The sequence below is a fragment of the Scomber japonicus genome, chromosome 5, assembly GCF_027409825.1.
Source record: "Scomber japonicus isolate fScoJap1 chromosome 5, fScoJap1.pri, whole genome shotgun sequence".
Lineage (NCBI taxonomy): Eukaryota > Metazoa > Chordata > Actinopteri > Scombriformes > Scombridae > Scomber > Scomber japonicus.
In genome coordinates, this window is record NC_070582.1 from 18,822,675 (window position 1) to 18,840,050 (window position 17,376).

General features: G+C 40.3%; 1 protein-coding gene across 1 annotated transcript in view; it reads left to right on the forward strand.

Moving 5' to 3' along the window:
• The first annotated feature begins 783 nt into the window (after positions 1-783).
• Positions 784-17,376, forward strand: part of ptprq (protein tyrosine phosphatase receptor type Q) — a 94,228-nt gene continuing 77,635 nt past the window's right edge. The window contains exons 1-28 of the mRNA XM_053319920.1: positions 784-862; positions 1,375-1,436; positions 1,579-1,704; positions 1,840-1,984; positions 2,423-2,707; positions 2,865-3,082; positions 3,721-3,895; positions 4,101-4,472; positions 4,583-4,894; positions 5,565-5,855; positions 5,982-6,281; positions 7,103-7,233; positions 7,533-7,662; positions 7,751-7,904; positions 8,036-8,142; positions 8,741-8,838; positions 9,324-9,492; positions 9,649-9,909; positions 10,042-10,202; positions 12,305-12,416; positions 12,924-13,032; positions 13,541-13,655; positions 15,461-15,530; positions 15,669-15,868; positions 16,045-16,273; positions 16,398-16,526; positions 16,625-16,771; positions 17,076-17,239. Of these exons, the coding sequence (XP_053175895.1) occupies positions 784-862; positions 1,375-1,436; positions 1,579-1,704; positions 1,840-1,984; positions 2,423-2,707; positions 2,865-3,082; positions 3,721-3,895; positions 4,101-4,472; positions 4,583-4,894; positions 5,565-5,855; positions 5,982-6,281; positions 7,103-7,233; positions 7,533-7,662; positions 7,751-7,904; positions 8,036-8,142; positions 8,741-8,838; positions 9,324-9,492; positions 9,649-9,909; positions 10,042-10,202; positions 12,305-12,416; positions 12,924-13,032; positions 13,541-13,655; positions 15,461-15,530; positions 15,669-15,868; positions 16,045-16,273; positions 16,398-16,526; positions 16,625-16,771; positions 17,076-17,239 (4,851 nt within the window). The remainder of the gene's footprint in view (positions 863-1,374; positions 1,437-1,578; positions 1,705-1,839; positions 1,985-2,422; positions 2,708-2,864; positions 3,083-3,720; positions 3,896-4,100; positions 4,473-4,582; positions 4,895-5,564; positions 5,856-5,981; positions 6,282-7,102; positions 7,234-7,532; positions 7,663-7,750; positions 7,905-8,035; positions 8,143-8,740; positions 8,839-9,323; positions 9,493-9,648; positions 9,910-10,041; positions 10,203-12,304; positions 12,417-12,923; positions 13,033-13,540; positions 13,656-15,460; positions 15,531-15,668; positions 15,869-16,044; positions 16,274-16,397; positions 16,527-16,624; positions 16,772-17,075; positions 17,240-17,376) is intronic.

Genomic DNA, 17,376 nt, shown 5'->3' on the forward strand with positions numbered 1-17,376 from the left:
TTAGTACTTTCCTGTGATGGTACGATGCCTTTAGCCTCTTATCCAACTGTGTATTAATAATTGATATCATGTTGACACAGCAGTTGTTGCATTTTCACTGTATATCTGCTGTCGGGTGAAAACAATGTATATGCATTTTGGTTTGTCTTAGGAGATCAATGAAGCCTTTGTACAAATGGAAGTGTTATGCAATGTTTTGTTTCCTTTGAAAATATTAATCAGTTTCTAGAAATGTGGTATTTGCTCTCTTTGTAGCTTCAATATTTTGAAGTAGATTAGGTGAATAAATGATTTAACTTTGTTTTGTCTTTGTTGCATGAGTGACAGTGTCCTCGTGATACATCCTTTTCACACATCCTTTCTCTTTCTTTAACACTTATTAAACACACACACACACACACACTCATCCTGATTCAGCATCTATAGTGCTGACATGAGTTTGTGTTTCACTTTGGGAGGTTATTGCTTTGTGGGAGTCACCTCTTCATAACAGAACCCCTCAGTGGACTCAGCTCTGTGTGTGTCAGTCATTTCTCCCTTTCACATTCTTTTCATTCCACATGGGCCACTGCTTCCACCACACCCCACATCCAAACCAATCTCGCCACTGCACTTATAAACAATTTGGAGCACATGCTTATTTTAGAAGTTAGATGAAATCAGGAAATCCTAGACTTGACTGGGTGACTGCTGCTCTTTCAGAGGCGTCAAGCTAGTGGGCACATCTCAATTCCTCATAAAGCCCCACCAGACCACTTCCCTTATCCTTCTTTTCCCCTCAGTATGGCCCACCTCCAGCCTCCCCACCTCTCATCTCATCAGGAGCCAGCTCTGGAGTGGCCATGTGCCCGTGGTTGCCATGGTGAACTGTTCTTATCCCAACAACGAGCCAGAACAAATTGGGTTGAGCTTATACATGCAGTCTCTCTCTCTCTCCTCCCATAAACACAGAAACTCCCTCTGCTCCTTCACATAAAAGTTTGCTTCTCGAGGAAAGAGCCATTAAACGCGGACTTTGAGTGCGCGCTAAATTCAAAGTCCGGGCAGTGTGTAAAATTGTAGTAAAAACAATCAGAGATCTCCTCTGGGTTTAATAAAACTACGCGTGTGTGCCAGACTTTCAAAGTCTACAATACCTATACATATTTGTATGGCATAGACGGTTAACTATTTTACCCTGAGCTTTGCGGCAGCGACCCAAATAGTTCAGTTTGGGACTTTCCACAACCGATGTTTACGCACAGCTGTTTTTAGTTTGCGTAAGAGCCTGCCGATGTCTGAAAGCACATCAAGGATCCGTTGTCTTTCGCCGTGACCGAAGTGATTTTATACATCCAGGTTGATCAGTGACTGCTGCTAAGTGTTGTTGGTGAGATGGATTGACTCTTCAAATGGGTGGAACAGAGCGTCTCTGGTTACTTGCTAGTTTATGCCAGGTAAGGTGAAGACCAAGACCATTTTTATTCCTCTGTAAAGTTGTTTATAGGTGTAAAAAAGAAAAAAAAATCCTTATATATTTTTCCAGGTGCATTGTCAGTATATTTAAGCCAAACCTTCCTCACACTCTTTCCTCTTCAGGTGGTATTGCTGACCTGTGAACAGCATTCAAACCCTGTTGAGGTTAAAGCTGTGTTTCACTCCTTCCCCTTTGCTCAAGATCCAGACAGCTATACAGTCACCTGCAGGACTGCAAGTAACCATCTGGTAAGAACACTTGAATAGAGGTAAAAGTATAGTGATAGTCTGGTTCAGCGTCATTAGTTTTGATATATGAGCTGAGTTTATTAAGTATGAGAACTCAATATATTCTTGTCACACTTTGTTACAACATCTCTGCAGGTGTACGTGGAGCCCATTGATCACTCAACATGTGTTCCTGACTGCAAGATGTCACTGTGGTTGGTTGAGGACCCGAGAGGCTATAATATCACATTGAGTGCCAGCAGGAATAATACCACGCTTGAAGCAAAGACCTTTCTCTTCAGTGAGTCCTTGTGCTGAAAATTGGCACAATACATTAAATGGACTACATTTTTATAGAGCCTTTGTACTCTTCCAACCATTCAGAACACATTCGCCCATTCACACACACTTTCATATGCTGATGGAAGAGGCTGCCATGTGTGGTAACTGCTCATCAGGAATTTTAAAAAAAACCCACACTCACCCACTAATGGCACAGCCTTCAGAAGCCATGGGGTGGGTCTGTATCTTGCCCAACGACACTTCGGCACACAGATTGGAGGAGCCAAGGATCGAATAGCCAATCTTCCAATTGGTGGATGACCCACTTTACCTTCTCAGCCACAGATGCCCCAGATTAGAGTGCTTCAAACTGATTTTTAAAGTGTGGTATAATGTTGTATGATGTTAACATATCTCTTTTTTATCTCTGCCCTTCCCTTTCTGTATTTATGTCCAGATCCAGTCTTCTTGTCCTCTCTTCGTATATTCAGCACAACCACTACTGCCCTCCTGACATGGGAACTCCACAGGCATCAAAGCCTGTCTACCTTGAGTCTATACAACACTCACACACAATCTGTCACACACAACTTCAACATTAACTCATCAGAGGCAAAGTCCCGATACGCAGTGAAAGATCTCCAACCTGGCACACGCTTCAAGGCCCAAGCTGTGATCACTACATCCATAAAACACCTCAATATTACCTTGAAGCAGAGACTCAGCATTGGCTTAGAAACAGGTACTGTACATCTGCTGTACCACAAACACATGACCATAACTTGATCTTAAAGGAAAAATTCTGTTTATTTCAACTTGATGTATTTCCAAAGAATGTTGCAACTATGGCTGCAACCTGGGATCTGTGAGCGTGAGTTGACAATGACTTCTGTCTCTAGCTCAATGTCACACTGGCTGGTTGGCCAATGGGAGAAGCTGCTACTCTGTGAGAAGAGCAGGTTTGGCCTGGAGGGATGCCCAACACAGCTGTTCAGTGCAGGCAGCTGGAAGTCACCTGGCCAACCTAAAAACCTTGGCAGATCTGCATTTTGTATCTTCTCATCTGCTGAGGCGCAACAACTTTCTGCTGCTATGGACTGGACTCAATGACCAACAGGTAGCCTTATGATAGACACTTAAAGTACACAGGAGACTATGTTTTTTTCCTTTCATCTTCACCTCATGTTTCATCACTAAAAGCAATAATAAATAATAATGCTGTATTCTGACTTTGACTTTGATTATATTTCCAAAACACTGTCATATTCGCTAATGTGCATATTTATATATTATTTAACAGCCTTTTCTCACAATGGATTTCATTTAAGAATTCTTCTATTTCAACCTCATGAATAACTTAATATTTAGTAATTTAAAGAGGGATTTATCAAGAAAACCTGATTAAATATTTACAAGTCTGCATATTTTATCCGATCTCCTTAGGAGTTAAGTAGTTGTTCTGTCCTGCATAACTGTCAACATTATGCAGAACATTAAGTCATTTGGAAATATCCTGCAGTACATACAGTGAACTTTTCTGCACAAGAAGTTTTCCCTCTATGGAATCACAATGTTTTGAAAAGATATCCAAAGTAGTTTTACGTTTGTGCTGAATCACAGGCACAGATTTTAGTGCCAAGGTAACATTATACAAGGCATTACTGAAGTTCTGATGAGCATAATTTTTGACATTATCAAATCTGAAGCTGATGATGTCTTCCCATATGTAACGCCTCTCCTCTGTTACCCCCACAGGGCCAAATCCTCTGGTCAGACGGCTCAACCTTCAACCTGACACACACTATTGTGTCATCATTGCCAGCCAATCATACAGACTGTTTTGCTCTTCAGAGGAATGCCACAGGACCAGGATACTTTTTCACTCGCTTCTTCTGTTACATCCGCTTACCCTTCATCTGCCAATACCAGAGTAAATAACTTGTGCAATATTGCTTCATTACCACGATCATTAAGTTATTGTGAAAATACCTCATGTTGAATCTTTCAGAGCAGTTTAATAAAATGTGTTTTTTACCTGTAATTGCCTCAGCCCTACTTAATCTCTCAGTCCAAAGCACTTGATTGCATTTGTGAGCACAATTTGTCATGTTATTCTGTTTCTCCCTCTGCCACAGCCCCTCCGGTCCCTGCTTCGTTCTCCTTCAAACTAGTTCAGGTGACAGAGCAACAGGTAGAGCTTCGCTGGAGTGACCTCTCACACCTAAACTCACTTAATCCTTCATCTTTTGAGATGTTCCTCCAGTATCAAGAGGACACAAAGGAAGAGTCAAGTCAAGATGAAAAGGATAGAAGCAGGAAGTGGCCAGAGGACAACAGAGGGACTCAGGGGAGTGTTAAAAAAGTTGTTAAGGTCCCCATCTCCCTTTCCTCTAGAGGAGTAACTGTAGCAGGTTTATCTCCAGGAAGCATCTACTCTTTCAGCCTTCAAGCCTCCCACCCTGCTGGTGCCACCTGGAGCTTGGGACAAACACAAACTGCATACACGAGTGAGTCTGCTGACAACCAGACATGCTCATAGGTTGCACAAATGGAGCAATAATATGCACATATTTTTCTGCTAACAGCTTTGACTTAAAATCTTTTCTTTTTATTACAGGACCTCTTTCTCCACAAAATATCACTACTGGCCCCATAACAGTCTGTCAGATTAGTGTTCACTGGATGATGACAGAAGCACTGTACATGGCTGAATGGACATTTGTTGTACATTATATTGACATGTCTTCAAAACAAGAAAGGATAGTTGGAATGACCAACATCTCCAGGTCATCTCTGGTTGGTGGGTTGCAGTCATACACTGCTGTGATTGCAGGGCTGGAGTCTTACAGGAAATACAGGATTGAAGTTCACACAGTCACTCGGCATGGGATTGAGAGCTGTGGACAGGTGCATCTGACTGTCCAGACAGGTAAACATGTTTGTTTGTGTTTTGTTTTTTTTAAATCAAGCTTTATTTACCAAAATGTGTTGCATACTTGGTTAAAAATACTGTATGATATTTGAGTGTTGAGAAATACTCCATGACATTTTAGCAACTTGACAAGTATTTAGAAAGAGTTTGAAGAGTCTGTATGATTAATTCAGATGTTTGTGCAAATGAAAACTGTACTAGTACATGAAAGTCAGGCGTCACTGTTTCTCTCTGATTGACTGTTTAGATCACTTTACGCACGATACCAAGTCACAGTTGGCCTTGACTTCATTGGGAAGTTAATCCATCACTGTAAATGAACACCATATTTAGTTTTGGGAAGAAATGTTAAATATTTCAGAATATTTCGGAACATTTAGGAATTTGGAAGAAGCTTAACATCTTAATTATCACACCTAAAGTCCAGTGAATTGGTTTAGTAGATGTTGATTTAATGAATTGTTCTGATGTATTTAAATGGCTGTAATGGCCATTTTTGCATTGCATATAGTGTAAATACAGTTGCCATTAATGGACATTTGATTTGAAATTTATATAGCTTCATTGGTCATCATTACTGAAATCATGCATAAAACAATTAAGCATGTTGAGTTGTTGTGCTGACTAAACTAAAACTAAAGAAATATTCTGCTGTTGTACCTCTCAGCTGTGAGGCCTCCCAGTGGTCTGCTGGTGTTGAGCACAAAGGGAAACCTGACTGTCTGCTGGACCTGTCCTCCTGATAACCCTCCAGATTATTATATCACGTCCCACCCTGTCGATAACCCCAGTGCTTCTTCGCTGTGGATAAACCAATCCAGTCCTGGTGCACCCTGTGTAAATGAGTCAGTATGTGTTGATTTGGGCACTTTTACTCCAGGTCAGACTTATGACATAGGAGTTGTTGCTCTAAGGGGAAACGACAGGAGTCAGAGGACCAGCCTCATGCACACCACAGGTAAAATAAACAAGGATACAACCTTTAACAATGTATTGAAGTCAAACTACCTTTTTAACCATCCTGCTGTAAAGTAAATACTCATCCATTGCGAAACTACTTGTTTTTGTCTGTCTGTATTTCTAGATCCAATGCCAGTTCAGGTTGCCATACCTCTTTCAGTAGGCACACACTCTGCACAGCTGTACATCCAACATCCACAGTTGGGTCTAATTGACGGGGTGAAAGTATGTCTATGTCCAGACCTATGTGACCGTGTATGTGAGGGATTGTGCAGGTATACGTGTGACTGGCACTTCCTCTCTACTGGAGATAATTTCATAACGCTCACCAACCTCCATCCAGGATCAAACTACAAGCTCAGTGTGTACAGCACCAGTCGACAGCAGACAGGACCACCTTACAACACCCACCCTTTTAAAACAAGTGAGCTACTTCTACTAATGGGAGGCCTCTGCACGCACACACACACATATATGTATATATGTGTGTGTATATATATATATTTACTGGCATTAGCAGACACATGTAAATGCTTCTGACTTGGCGGGTGTCAGCAAAACAGTTTAAGTGTAACAGCATGAATGCTAGGCCTCATATCCACTTTAATTAACTCATAGAATAGAAGATCCATTACCAGCGGTTGTAATGGCTACATCATTCACATACACAGCATTTTTCCCTATTGCTGCACTGCTTATATTTAATCTAAGGTCATTTGAAACTCCTGCAGTTGTTGCTTTCATTGAGTGCCTCAGTGAGCGATAAGCAGCCAGACAGGAAAATTAAAACAAATAAGATGTAATATGATCTGCTCTCACCAGTAGCCCTAAATCTAACTGATATACATAAAGGTACCCAGACAGAACATTTGGAGCATTTTCTAAAAGTAACAAGAGTAGAGAAGTGTGGCTTCTTTCACTTTCAAAATTAAGAAAGTTTAAGACTTTTTCATTTTTGAGAGAGCCTGCCAAATGTGTTTTTCCACATGATTGCACCATGATAACTATCCTCATTCTGGCATTAATTAAAAGTATTCTTGTATGTCCTCTTCTTGTTTAGATAACAGCTAGTACAAATGAATCTGCCCTCGTATTGACACTATACTGTAAAATTATTAGCACTGTAATGTCTTGCAATTTCTTCTCCTTTTAATGTGACTCCCAAGTGTTTAAAATATCCCAAGCTGAGGCTAATTAGTATGTTGAATATGCTAGGAGAATAATTGCAGTTTGGTTTGATTGAAGGTCTGCCCCCTCCCAGCAGAGTGAGGGAGGGTGTGGTGACTGATTCATCCATAGAACTGCTTTGGGATCCAGCACAAGGACATGGTCATAGCTACGAGGTCATCTGCTTCAACTGTGACTATTCACTCACGGTAAACAAACAAACAAAAAGTAAATGTATTCAACTTTGCTTTTAGGTTTAAGAAGCAGGTTTACTGAGACTCATATTTGATTAAGTGTCAGAGTCTCCCCACTGGAATGACAAACGAGTTGAGCATGGCACTAATCAGTGGTTGCTTCAGGTAAGATCCATAGTGACCATGTTTTTATGTATCAAACATTAATGTATGCATGAGTATAGCCCCCTTCTGCTGGAACTAATGCTGTGACTGTAAGAATTATAATTAGGCCATTAGTCAGCTTCCTTACTTATTTAATTTATGTCCTACAGGTGCAGAAGGTATTCAGTGAGAGTACAGTATTTTCTAGTCTGACTCCAGGCAGACTCTACCACTTTGCATTAAGAACAGAGAAGGAGTCCTTCACAGACAGTTCCCCTGTCATCATCAACATTACTGCAGGTAAACAGACCCCAACACACACACATGCGAATACTGCTCCCATTTTCTATTCTAATTACTATGTATTTTTCTTTTTTTAATGCGCCAGCTCCCAGCCCGGTGGAGATGTCTCTTATCAATAAAACCACATCATCCATATGCATTAGTTGGAATGCGGTCAGGGGTGTAGTTAGTGGACTCATCCTGTCAATCAAAAACAGAACATCCAATCAAGAGCTAATCATTTTTCATCAAGAGCCCAGGTCAGCCTTGTTCTTGTCAGCAATTTTATGAGAGTGGAATTACAATCAGTCAAAACTTTCTTTAGTAAAAACATGGATTACTTAAAGCTTATGCCTAAAACACTGAGCACTAGACATGTGTGTGTTCACAGATTTTACACTTTTGAAGGCCTCGCTCCTGGAAGTCGATATACAATGGCGGTGATCAGCACCAATGGGGAAAGGAAGAGTAAACCTGCTACTATTATCCTCTGTACTAGTAAGTACAAGAATGACAATGAGTTGGATCTCAAAAGTAATGTAGCAGGAAATAAATAAACAGAATTATGCAGCATAATTTCAGTAAGTATTCTGATTATATTAAGAAAATGAGATTATGAAAAATATAATTTCAGTAAGAAGTGCAGGTTCTTTGGTAAACCATGAGCGACAAAAAGGAAATCATTTTTATTGTCTTTATTTGTTTTCAGTCTTATGTCACTTCACTGATCTGACTGAACATTTTATTACAATATTGTGTCAGTATAGGATGGTGATATCACAATGGACATAAAATCAAAACCACCAGCCAAAAAGGAAATTATGAATGTGTGTATTTGGCTTCAATATTTGCCTAGATTGCTGTTGCGCAATGCTTTTACTATCATAATGTTGACACACACACAAATTCACAAAAACTTAAGTGCAGAAATTATCCACGTTAAAATAAACATACATAATTTAGTTTGGATCACAGTACTATCCCCTCCAATATCTCCCCCTGCCGGTTCAGATCATTCAAATTCATGCCTTATTACCCAGAGCCAGTGTTATGTGTAAGTACATGGTGTCACATGCTAATGTGACCCTGTCTTCAGTTCCAGAGGTGCCACAGGAAGTGGCTCTAGCGGAGCAGGTAGTGACGTCTGTGTTTGTCACCTGGATAGAACCACCAGGACAGGTGGAGGGGTACAAGGTAGGACCAGTAACACCCAACATACCAGCACCCATCATAGAAGCACAGACCAGCATATAGACTGTAGTAACTTCCAGACAGATATGCATAATGATGTGTATCCATGACATTTCTGTGACACACACATCACTCAAAATGATTTTTTTTCAAGGATTAAGGAGGTCACGTGTCAGGTTCCGCACTCACCTGTTGGTAACCTAGCAACTGCCATCGGCACACCAGAGATTCAGTTTCCAACCCTTTAAAGATGTATGAGTCTCTGGAGAGCCAGGGCCAGGAAGAATGACCAAGCACATTATATGCACATCTAATGCAAACCCATATTAAATGAAATAAATAAATGAGAGATATTGATAGATATACAGTAGCGTTCAAAATACAGAAAGGTCTCATGTTTTCACTCACAATAACTGAAACTGGAATTGTGTTTTGTTTTATTTTTTTAATCCCTGAAAAAACTGAAGATTTCTTATTGTCCCTCTCAGCTTGCCTGTGGCCTGCTGTCTGTGGCCAGGAAATTATGGATAGAGGTTCTTGTCCAGGGCACAAGTTACGAGATCAGGGATTTGATCCCAGGGTCAGACTACGGCATCAGCATTCAGAGTGTGCTGGGCTCAGACACCAGTCAAGCAGTCAGCAGAGAGTTCAGCACACGTAAGACACACTATACATACAGGAAACACACACACACACAGAGACATTTACAGATATAAAAAGCTTCATCTGAACATAATACCCCCATGACAAAATAATTAAATTGTGACCCAAATTATTAAAACTGCTATGGTAAAATTGTAAAATCTTGTCCAGGCCCAGCAGGAGTATGTGCACTTCATTTGGGTGATGTCAACGTTTCCTCTGTCTCTGTGAGCTGGGACAGAGCATTTGGTGAGTTTGACTTCCACAGAGTCACAGTGGCAAACGCCTCGGTCACAAACACACTCACCATACCCAAGGAGGAGCAGGCTGTTGTTGTTACAGGGCTAGTGGATGGCTGCAGCTACAATGTGAGCGCTGAGAGGGTCAGAGGAATGACAGCAGGGAGCACGGCCTTTCTGACTGTGACCACAGGTAGACAATATTACAAGGGCCTCACTGGTCAGCACCCCATTATTTTCAGCTGGCCTGATCGCCTCTTCATTAAATAACAGAAACCTTCCACACCTCTCTGACTTTATCTCTCCTTTTCCTGTCCTCTACAAGTGCCATCCCCTGTACGAGGAGTGCGTGTCGTCAATGTGTCTGCACGTGCATTCTCACTACGTTGGGAGCAGGCAGTGGGCTGTGTGGATCATTACAAAGTGAATCTGCAACCTAACCAGGGAAAAGTCACACTGCACCTTGCACGTGATGGATACAGTCAGGTGCATACATCTTTATAAACCATTCTCAGTCAAACACATGTTGCTTAACTATTGTGACAATGTTTTGTTTTTATATTATTTGCACAGTAAAATTCTCCTATATACATCTATGTAATTTTATCAAGGTGAGAGGAAGATGGTAGAGCTCTGGACCAATAGCTGCATTATTATTCTAAATGTACAAACTACACGCACACACTTTCCTCCTATTAAGTCCCACCCCATACCAGCCCTTCCCAGCTGCCAGGTGTCAGGTGCCCCCCAAAATATAACCTTACACACCACATACACACACTGAGAGAGAGAGAGAGGGAGAGAGAGAGAGAGAGAGAGAGAGAGAGAGAGAGAGCATTGAGTTGAGTAATAGATCTCATTATTTATTAAGTTGGCCTCATGAGCTCAACCCTGAATCATTCATTTGCTTAAGCAGCTCTCCCCAGAGAGCAAAAACGGACCAGAGGGAGAACGTTAGCCTCATGCTAATGAAAAGAAAAGACCCACTAAACACGAAGAGTTTGGAATACCTCAAGACCAAAGTCCATTATTATCTAATTCCTGGATGACTAACCTTGTGACCTTTACTCATGGTACTAACCTGTTTCTAGTCATTCCTGTTCAGCTCAGTGGATTACCTGCTGACCACTGCTAACATTTGTGCACTAACCCTGGATGCAGCTCTACTGGCGAGGCCTGCTGTGACTAAACTAAAGCTAACTCTGCTACCCAGCATGGCCTTTTTCTCACTCATCTTGCTGCTCACTCTCTGCATGGGACAGGTCCACTCACAGGTAGGAACTGAGCACTCACTATCAGGTATTGCTGTGCAAGTAGATGTTAACACACTTACTATATACACTGATTTTTTTTCCCTCAGATATACAAAAAAGTAAACTTTGCAGCCAAATTAATTGTAAAGCATATACGGTATTGAGGATGTAAACACACAGATGCAGAAAAGTGCTTGGTCATATTTCTGGAGGGTAATGTACGAGTGCTGAGTATGAGTATGAGTGATGTACCAGGTGCAACACACACTCGAGCACACTATTCATCTGTTTCACAGATATATAACCTCAACATATGTAGCACAACACATAAATATGCAAGCAAGCAAGCAGGAACAAACTGTCACCTTGACAACCAGCCACCTTTATGTTGACACAGATGGTTGTGTAAGGCTTCTCTTCAAACAGAGTTGCAGTAATACTTCATCAGGCATTTCATGAACTAAAATAACAGCTGTTTGCATGCCTTTAGGGTTCTTTTCACATAGCAGCTTAGCTTTAGAGTTTAGAGGTTTTTTTACAGAGAATTATCTGAGGAATACTGTGGATGCAATTAGATGTTTGTTAATATAATATTTGCTAATATGTTCTATATCAGTGATTCTCAACCAAGGATACAGGGTTGTCAAACTTGGTTGTTGAGTAGATAAAATTTGGTTTCAAGGGGGGGGGGGTCTACATATTTGTGTTTAGGCAGAAAATAAACACTTAAAAAGGTTTAAAGATAGTTATGGCTCATCTTTAGTATCTGCATCATAACCAGAGTGTGTGAAAACTAGTTAACAGATAAGTTGTAACAGTTAGCTAAAAAATAATGTTGGCATGCTAACATTTGTAATTAAACACAATGTACTGCTGAAGCTGATGTGAATATCATTAGTTTTGAAGGTATTTTTATGGTTATTAGACCTAATGATGGCACTGAAGACTGACATCAAAATTACAATTCTTCCTGGTAGGAACATGTATGTCTCTACCAAATGTCATAACAATCGATCCAATAGTAGTGTTGTATTTCAGTCTGGATCAAAGTGGAGGACTGATTGATCACCAGACTGACTGACATTCCCATCTCTAAAGCCATGCTGTTAGCACCCACCAAAAGTGACCAAGCCTGACAATTCCAGGATCACTATGTCATGTAAAAAAGACATTTTAACAGTATCCATGTTTATGTAATTGATAGTGTTAAAACATATCCAGTTTCTAATCAGTTTGAACATACAAGGAGTCAGTGAGCTTAAGAAAAATGAAACAGGCTGGGAACCACTGATCTACAGTATATTCTTGTGTGTTTGTGTCTGTCTGTTGTCACAGGCCAATGTGAATAGTGTCAGTCCAGGGACACAATACACTGTCACGGTCACAGCAGTGTCCTCCTCCAACTTCAGTCCTGGAGTCAGCCGCATGATCAATACTAACGAGAGTGGTGAGACATGTACACACACACACACTGTTTTGTTGTTGTTTGTTCTGGTCATGTGTTAGGGTGTTAAAGTCTCTTGTGCCCTCTGCTGTTTAACTTGCCCTGTATAGCACATACAGTACACAAACTGAGGAAAGGGAATAAGTGTGTGTGTGTGGGGGGGGGGGGGGGGGGGGGGGGGTATACCTTCACTGTTTAATTCTTCTTAGGTAACTTAAGCCTGGGCTTTTTAACTGCGGGATAAATGGGTCTGCAGTGAATGTCAGTGAAATACCACTGCTGTGTGAGGCCTTATTCATCAGTTCGGCCTAAAATGCACTCACACACACAAACCCTCCAAGGATCAGTCCACAACAACACTGTTCTTCATATGGTGCTGCTAATGCAGTCTGTTGACTTCTGATATACAGAAGTCATTATTAATCAAATGATTGAAACTTCTGAAAGTTGTGAAATGAAAGACTTTCCAAGAAGAATTTCCACCTCACACATACACTTCCTCCTTTCCAGTTCCTGGTCCACCTACAGGACTAGAAGGAGAGGCCGTGGGCTCTAATGGTATTCTTCTCTCCTGGATCATGCCATCTGATGCCAAAAATATTGAAGGATACGTCATCAGGTAGTTCTTCAGTTGTTTTCTTAGAAAACTGCGATTCAGCATTTATCTTGATCCATTTGGGTCAATCCAGATCGTATGTCTCTGACAACAAAATTGCTGTTGCAACAGCCAATCAGATGCTAAGATATGAGATAATGAAAATAATAAATATAGTACCACCAAATTTGTGTTATTATCAAATTTAAGAAGGAAAATCAATAAATAAAGGATCATTTATTTATAATAATAACCAATAGATTCACATCAATTATAAATACTAAATATCATAAATTAATATCGCAAAAATATACACTTTGTATAAAAATTGTATTGATCACACTCAGACTTGCATTTCTCCATGTATCTGCATGGCTCTATTTTATGTGCAATTTTGCATTTGAATCTAAAAGGATGTAAATCATAATATGCCTTTATTACTTCTTAGATTTCATCATCAAGCTCCATTCTGTTCTTAAATATATGATGTGTTCAGGAAACAATGATCCTAAAAATGTATTTCTTCCTGTAGGTACAAGGAGGTGTGTCCCTACCCTGATCCCTCCTTCACACAGGTGACCAAGTATTTGGACATACCAGAGACTCTGCTCACTGACTTCACATCAGGTTCTACATACCACATTCAGGTAGCAATACACATGCAAGAGCCTATTCTCCATGGATATTACATAATATGACTACATAGAGATTGTCTTCCTGTATTATCATGTGGATGTGCCTAGCTAAAACAGATCCCACAGGACGAGGCCATTCTCTTGATCTGGCTGAATACTGGTAATTGATCCTGATTGCATTATTAATCAGGTAAACAGATCTATGGATCAGTGAGGGCTCTTTCCACTGTCCGTTGTCACTGAGCTTGAATGTGATCGTGCTTATTAGTTTTCAGAATTCATTAACCCACAATGACCTTCGTACAAATGGACTCTGAGAGACTGACACAGTGATTATACCCGCACATACTGTATTTGTGTGTGTGTGTGTCTGTGTGTGTGTGTGTCTACTTGTATCATATTACTATCTCTCACCTGTGAGTTTGTTCACTCACTAAACTGTGCACAGAACTGAGTTCATGAGCAGCTTCTCTCCTTCTTTGATCTGTATATCTGGGCTGTTCATGTTATCATTACCTTTGCAGTAAAATAACACGTACTGTTTTGCACACTGAAACACATCAACACCTCAAAAGGTATTTTTCTCTATTATTTATTCCTGGGAGGGAGTGTATCTATCCAGTTTGGAATACACATCCTGTTTTAAGAATACTCGATAATCAGTCAGCATAATTTATATTTGATGCAAATGCAGCAATTTCCTCTGCCTCTTCTTGAGTCACGATACAAAACGTATTTCTCGAAAATTCCTGAAACAAGAGAAACTGCACTATAAAGCTCTATGGCAGATGCTGTTGTTGTTTTAAATCTCAACAGCTGACTCTGAGACACATTAATATCTGAAAACTTATTTTTGTGGTGTAATTGTTGTAGGCAAAAAAATCTCAAAACTGTAGTTGTGGTGATTTTCCGGGAAAATATCATGAACACTGTCACAATGTAATCCATTATACTAGCCCACAGTGATCCATTACTTATTGCATGCGAATCATAAAATGTACAACCCAGAGCAGCATTAATTCAACCCTGTGGTCAATTTTATTCTGCTCAGAGGTTGTTATATAGTATTTCATTGTGATAAATTGTGCTGACTATTTTGCATAAGACTGCACTGTATAGATATTTGGTTCCCTAAATGTTCTCTCCTCAAGCTTATGTACATGCTACTCTGTAGGCTGACATTTTTCTGCTATTACTGGCATTATGAAATATTTTTAAACAATTTAGACAAAATAAAAATGGTCTTTTAAAAAGCTTAAAACTAAACAGTTTTGTTCAAAGTTGTCATTTATTAAAAAAGTGTAATAAGACTGCTGAAAATGTGTTCTTCCCAGCTGATAATCAGACTGGCTTGGTATTTCTTTTTTACTTTAGCATTAATTTAGTTTTCACCTATTCTGTTTTCATCATTACAAAACAGCAATTCAGAGATCCAGAACTAGTTGCCATAGACTGATCTCTTTATACTGGCCCCTCAAATTCATGATCCAATTCAAGATACTTGTGATTAGTTTCAGAGCTCTGCTACCTACATTAAAAGATCTACAGTGTCCTTATGTTACCAGCAGGTCTTTGCAAGGGTCATCTGATTATGATGATGGGTTGATTGTTCCAGGCTCAAAACTGAAGTAGACTGTGCCTTTAAAATTGTGGTTCCTATACTTTGGAACTCTAAGATCTGTGGACATTGTGGAAACCTTTAAAAAGCGGCATTTGACAAACTGTTTTAGACTTACCTTTGAGCAGTTTTACTTCTTTATTTTTACTTCTATTTTCTTGCCATTACTTATATATTGTGTGTCTATTTCTCTCTGTAGGTAGCAGCCATATCCTCAGCCGGCACAGGAGCATTCAGCAAATCTTTGTACATAAAGACTGCTGAGTCCCGTATGTATCCATGTATAAGCACACACACCCTTTCTTTTTCAATGTGTTGTCTTCAAATCTACATGTATTATATGTTGATGTGTTTTTACATTTGCGTGTGTGTGTGTGTGTGTGTGCATGTGTGTGTGCTCCATGCAGCCCCTGGCCTGGTGACAAACCTCACTGCATTTGCCCAGAATCACACTTTCGTCATGGTCACCTGGTTCCTGCCGCACCGCATCAATGGCCTCATCACAAAGTTTGCAGTCAAGACTAAACATGCTCGCACAGGGCAGACAGTCCGCATACTGGAGGTCAATGCAGAGGACATAATGACTGGAGCGCTGCCTCACTGCAATGTACTGCTTTATACTGTCACACTCTTCCAAACTGAACTGTTATTATGAAATGGTGTGTTTCTCTACTCTGTCTTTAAAAGAAAATCTGTTATAGCTTCATTTAGGAAATTAAATAAATATTTTTTTCTCATGTACTACACCTTCTGTGTATGTCCTTTATGGTTTTGTATGTCTAGGATGCAGCTGATATTCTGTCTCGTGCGACTCTCAGTCCCTTGGAGATGACAGCATCCTCTCCACCAATCACCCTCTCCGCTGTGCCCCCTGCAGCCTCCTGGAGTGTGCCTATATCAGTAGGAGTTGATCAGCTACGACCTTACACTGCCTATCTCTTTGAGGTGTCTGCCTTCACCTCTGATGGAGAGGGACAGATAGCTTCCACTATGGTCCGCATGCCAGAATCAGGTGTGGAAAAAGAAGCAAACCAGGCTCTAGTTTTTGTTTAATTTTAGGATTAGAAGATTATTAGCACATATAGTGTATACAGCACATGTGAAAAAAATGACATCTATGTGTTTGTGTATGGCAGCCCCAGAAGACTCACCACAATACCTCTCCGTATTGAATATGACGTCTAGATCAATCTCCGTGGCCTGGAACTCTCCCAACATTATCACAGGAAAATTCACCTACACAATCTACCTTTATGGGCCTACAGGTTATTAAATGTTGACTCAAGAGCACACTCGCATAGCTGCGATACACACTCAAACTGACAGAAATGCACACAATTGTTTTTTTTCTTCTTTTGCCCAGGATATTTGTATGAGAACAGCACAGGAGACACGCGGTTTGCTTTTACTGGTTTGACTCCTTACACAAGGTACACAATCGCTGTCCGTGCCAGGGCTGCAGGAGAAGTAGGTCCAGCGGCACAGGATGATGTAATTACACCTGCTGAAGGTAAAAACACTTGCATATTAATGTATTAATGTTTCTCTTTTTGCTTTTGAATAAATCCCCATAAACCCATGTAGAATTAAAACTCAATAAAATATTTTTAGTTTTTAGATTAGTTTATTTGACATTTCAAATCACACACAACTACAGAAATGTTTCATGTTTATTGTGGGTGCAGGCGTCCAGGTTGCAACATAGTACCAACAAAACCTTAACATAATACACAATATTTATATGTGTCTGTGTTTTATGTACCTCTATGTTTGTGACCAACTCTATGTATTTGCTTCTGTGTTTGCATGTGAAGCACCCAGCGCAGTGCAGGACCTGATAGCAATAGCTGAGGATTCGGTTTCAATCCGTGTTAGTTGGAAAAGCCCTGCTGAGCGTAATGGTCCGATTATCCAGTACAGACTGCTGGTGCTGGTTCATGAAACTCTATTGCAGGACATTACCCTCACAGCAGAACTGGTAAGCCACCTTATATTTGTCTTATCACAGCTCAATTCTGCTCAAAAATCACTTCCATCATCTGTCAATGAACCTGTTCTGTTGAAAAGGTTAGATTAAATTGGACTGTAAACTCTTCCATATACTTATTGGACATA